This window comes from Oncorhynchus mykiss, chromosome 1, assembly GCF_013265735.2.
Source record: "Oncorhynchus mykiss isolate Arlee chromosome 1, USDA_OmykA_1.1, whole genome shotgun sequence".
NCBI classification, from domain to species: domain Eukaryota; kingdom Metazoa; phylum Chordata; class Actinopteri; order Salmoniformes; family Salmonidae; genus Oncorhynchus; species Oncorhynchus mykiss.
In genome coordinates this window covers 2615678-2620071 of record NC_048565.1, presented here as the reverse complement: position 1 = coordinate 2620071, position 4394 = coordinate 2615678, and the positions used below count along the sequence as shown (strand labels likewise).

The following is a 4394-nucleotide window of genomic DNA, read 5'->3' as shown; positions in this document are numbered from 1 at the left end:
GGTTCCTGCCTTTCTAGGGAGTGTTTCCTAGCCACCGTGCTTCTACACCTGCATTGCTTGCTGTTTGGGGTTTTAGGCTGAGTTTCTGTACAGCACTTTGATCGGCTGATGTAAAAAGGGCTTTATAAATACATTTGATTGAAATTTTATTGAATAAGGTCTAGTGAACCTGCCGTTTCCAAGTCGAAAAATAATCTACTTATTTTGTTTATATAAATAACACCATTCTCCATGCACTGTAATTTACAACTTGATAAGAACTATTGATAGGAGCTAAGTAAATGAATAATCAGTTTGGATGATGTAACGGTTTTCTTCCTGGGAAGGAGAGGAGGACCAAAATGCAGCATGGTTATTTATAAACATCTTTAATGAAAGATGAAAACATGAACACTATAAAAAAAAATAAATAAGAAACCGTGGAAAAACCGAAACAGTCCTAACTGGTGCAAAACACAGAGACAGGAACAACCTCCCACAAAATACCCAAAGAATATGGCTGCCTAAATATGGTTCCCGATCAGAGACAACGATAAACACCTGCCTCTGATTGAGAACCACTCAAGGCAACCATAGACTTACCTAGAACACTAAACTGAACACAACCCCATAGACTAGAAAACCTCTAGACAAAACAAACACATAAATCACCCATGTCACACCCTGGCCTAACCAAAATAATAAAAAAAACACAGAATACTAAGGCCAGGGCGTGACAGATGAGGGAATTGTAAATATAAATTACATTTGTTTAAGATCTATATGACCTTATAATCGCTGGAGACAAATGTGAAACCAGTTATATGGCAGCAAACTTAAGCATATCAACATATCAACTTTCTCACAGTAAAGTTGATGAAATTCTTTGCTATTATGCAGAATTTAAATTGTACGGCCTTTTAACTTACAGGAATGTGCACTCTCGAATGTCTTAATTATAGGCTACTCCGGCTTTCAGTGTTTCCTATTTCTGTCATGTTAAATATTAGTTACTATCAGTATCGACCGTCAGTAGGTGTAATGACAACACATTCAACTGCCAATTCAATGTTCATTCCCTTCAGTTGGTATAGCCTACATTTTCATTCCATGCCATAACAGTTTGAACCCGACCCATGTTGCAATACTTGGCTGTGTCATCACACAGTTCCATGGTTAGTGCAGAATATAGACAAGGGTATAGCCTACTATTGTACACTATTCTCCCTGTTACTTTCACGAGGGAAGTCTGAATACCAATTACTGAGAAGTGCTTAAGAAAGGCATAATTTCCTAAAGTACTGCAATAAATAGGGGATAGGGTGCCATTTGGGATAGGTGCACAATAACCAGGAGGGCTGAGCCCAGACTTGGCTCTCTGTTGTGAATTGTCAACAATCTGCATTTTAATAACTTCCTGTCTCTCTTTAATACCATCCCATGGGGCTGGGAGGGCTGGGAGACAGGCGGGGCAGGATTCTCAGGGAGGCCGGCTATGTACCCTCCCTCCCCTGGTCCATTGGCAGACCAGCAGCCTCAGCAGGAGGTAGGGGAGGGAAGAGGAGGGCCATGTGCCAGAGAGCCCCTTTCCTCCCAGCCTCCAGCCAGATGATGTGTGTTTCTGTGGAGTGGGACTGTTAGTGAAGGAGCTCTCCGCCTGCCTGTGAACAGAACAGTATTCAGCAGTAATTAGCAGGTGCTGTGAGAAGCCTCTCTGTTCCTACTGGACATCAGGAGCTGCCAGACCTCTCCAGAACCTCTCCAGAAGCCAGAGAAGAGCTCTTGAGGGTCAACGGAGCGAGGCCAGAGAGGGTCGGGTAAACCATGGACCTGTGTGCCTCCACTCTCGAGCTGCTGGGGATGGTAGTGTACATGGCAGCCTGGCTGTGTGCTCTGGCCACCACTCTGATGCCACAGTGGCTGACCCTGTCCACAGACCTCTTGCTCACAGAGAGCTATGAGCTGGGTCTCTGGGAGACCTGCGTGGTCCAGGACATGGGGGGGATGGAGTGTCGACCCTACGACAGCCTGCTGGGCCTGCCTCAGGACATCAAGGTGGCCCGTGTCTTCATGTGTATCTCCCTGGCTGTGGGCCTGCTGGGCCTGCTGCTGGCTATCCCTGGTCTTCACCTGGTCAACAGCTTCAGCCAGGGGCTGGAGGGCTGCAGGGCCAAGAGGATTATGAAGGTGGCAGGAGGGGTGCTGGGGATGGTAGCTGGGGTGCTTTCTCTGGTCCCTGTTTCCTACGTCGCCCACTTGACGGTAATGCGTTATTTTGATGAGTCGGTGCCGGAGGTGGTGCCACGCTGGGAGTTTGGTGATGCCCTGTTTTGCGGCTGGGTGGGGGGGTTCCTCCTGCTGGTGGCTGGATTACTCCTGTTTGTATCCTGTCTGGGGCCTCTGGCAGACCATTCCAGGGGACCCCAGGCAGACTATTACGGAGCACCCCAGGCTGACCATTCCAGGGGACCCCAGGCAGACGGAGCACCCCAGGCACAATCGCCGAAGAGATACGAGGTCCGGAGTACAGATCATTCCTCCAGGAAACCTCCAGAGTATGTTTGAGGCGAGGGGAGGTGAAAGGAAGGAGAGGGGAGGGGAGGGGAGGGGTATTCTATTCTGGAAGGTTTATGGATGGTTCTGCCTCTCTTGAAAATAGTTAAACAGCCTAAGAACCAGCCCTGGCACTCTGGCTGACTGCTTTTTATGTCAAACCCATAGGGAATACCTGGAGCAACTTTCACAATACATTTTTTTTTATGTCAGATTCAGAGGAAATAGTTTGGATGTAAACCTGCTACATCCACACCCCATCCTCCCCGACTCTATAAAACCTGCTCCAGCCTCACCCCATCCTCCCTGACTCTATAAAACCTGCTCTAGCCTCACCCCATCCTCCCTGATGCTATAAAACCTGCTCCAGCCTCACTCCATCCTCCCTGACTCTTTAAAACCTGCTCCAGCCTCACCCCATCCTCGCTGACTCTATAAAACCTGCTCCATCCTCACTTCTTCCTCCCAGACTCTATAAAACCTGCTCCAGCCTCACCCCATCCTCCCTGACGCTATACAACCTGCTCCAGCCTCACTCCATCCTCCCTGACTCTGTAAAACCTGCTCAAGCCTCACCCCATCCTCGCTGACTCTATAAAACCTGCTCCAGCCTCACTCCATCCTCCCTGACTCTTTAAAACCTGCTCCAGCCTCACTCCATCCTCCCTGACTCTTTAAAACCTGCTCCAGCCTCACTCCATCCTCGCTGACTCTTTAAAACCTGCTCCAGCCTCACAATTTTTTTTTAATAATGTCAATTTAATGTAGAAATTAAACACTTGATATACAGTAATAGTTTATTGTTATAAATATAAGTATATGTTCACTGAATATGTTCACTGAATTTAAGATGTTTTTGTAAATAATAGTTGACAATTATATCAATGATAAATCAATAATCTACTGTAATGAATTGATCTGAATAAAATTGGTTTCCCTCCAACATGCTGAGGTTGACATCCAGACTACAATGTTGCTGTTTTCTTCATCTTCTCTCGATGAGTTACAACCAGCCATGTAGATGGGTTAGGGTTAGTACCAACCTGCCATGTAGATGGGTTAGGGTTAGTACCAACCTGTCATGTATATTGGTTAGGGTTATGGTTAGGGTTAGGACCAACCAGCCATGTAGATGGGTTAGGGTTAGTACCAACCTGCGATGTAGATGAGTTAGGGTTAGGATTAGTACCAACCTGCCATGTAGATGGGTTAGGGTTAGTACCAACCTGCCATCAAGATGGGTTAGGGTTAGGGTTAGTACCAACCTGCCATGTAGATTGGTTAGGGTTAGTACCAACCTGCCATGTAGATGGGTTAGGGTTAATACCAACCAGCCATGTAGATTGGTTAGGGTTTGTACCAACCAGCCATGTAGATGGTTTAGGGTTAGTACCAACAAGCCATGTAGATGGGTTAGGGTTAGTCACAACCTGCCATGTAGATGCGTTAGGGTTAGTACCAACCAGCCATGTAGATGGGTTAGGGTTAGGATTAGTACCAACCTGCCATGTAGATGGGTTAGGGTTAGTACCAACCTGCCATGTAGATGGGTTAGGGTAAGTACCATCCTGCCATGTAGATGGGTTAGGGTTAGGGTTAGTACCAACCTGCCATGTAGATGGGTTAGGGTTAGGATTAGTACCAACCTGCCATGTAGATGGGTTAGTGTTAGGGTTAGTACGAACCTGCCATGTATATGGGTTACGGTTAGGGTATGGTTAGGACCAACCAGCCATGTAGATGGGTTAGGGTTAGTACCAACCTGCGATGTAGATGAGTTAGGGTTAGGATTAGTACCAACCTGCCATGTAGATGGGTTAGTGTTAGGCTTAGTACCAACCTGCCATGTATATGGGTTAGGG

At 46.7% G+C, this 4394-nt stretch overlaps 1 protein-coding gene across 1 annotated transcript; it reads left to right on the top strand.

Annotated features, from left to right (window-relative positions):
* The first annotated feature begins 1488 nt into the window (after positions 1 to 1488).
* Positions 1489 to 3489, top strand: LOC110531934 (putative claudin-24). Its single transcript, XM_021615446.2, has one exon. The coding sequence runs from the start codon at positions 1804 to 1806 to the stop codon at positions 2542 to 2544; it is 741 nt and encodes a 246-aa protein (XP_021471121.1). The 5' UTR covers positions 1489 to 1803; the 3' UTR covers positions 2545 to 3489.
* Positions 3490 to 4394: the final 905 nt, after the last annotated feature.

Excerpts from the sequence above, each read along its gene's own strand:
- LOC110531934 (XM_021615446.2), top strand. The coding sequence starts at position 1,804 with ATGGACCTGTGTGCCTCCACTCTCGAGCTGCTGGGGATGGTAGTGTAC.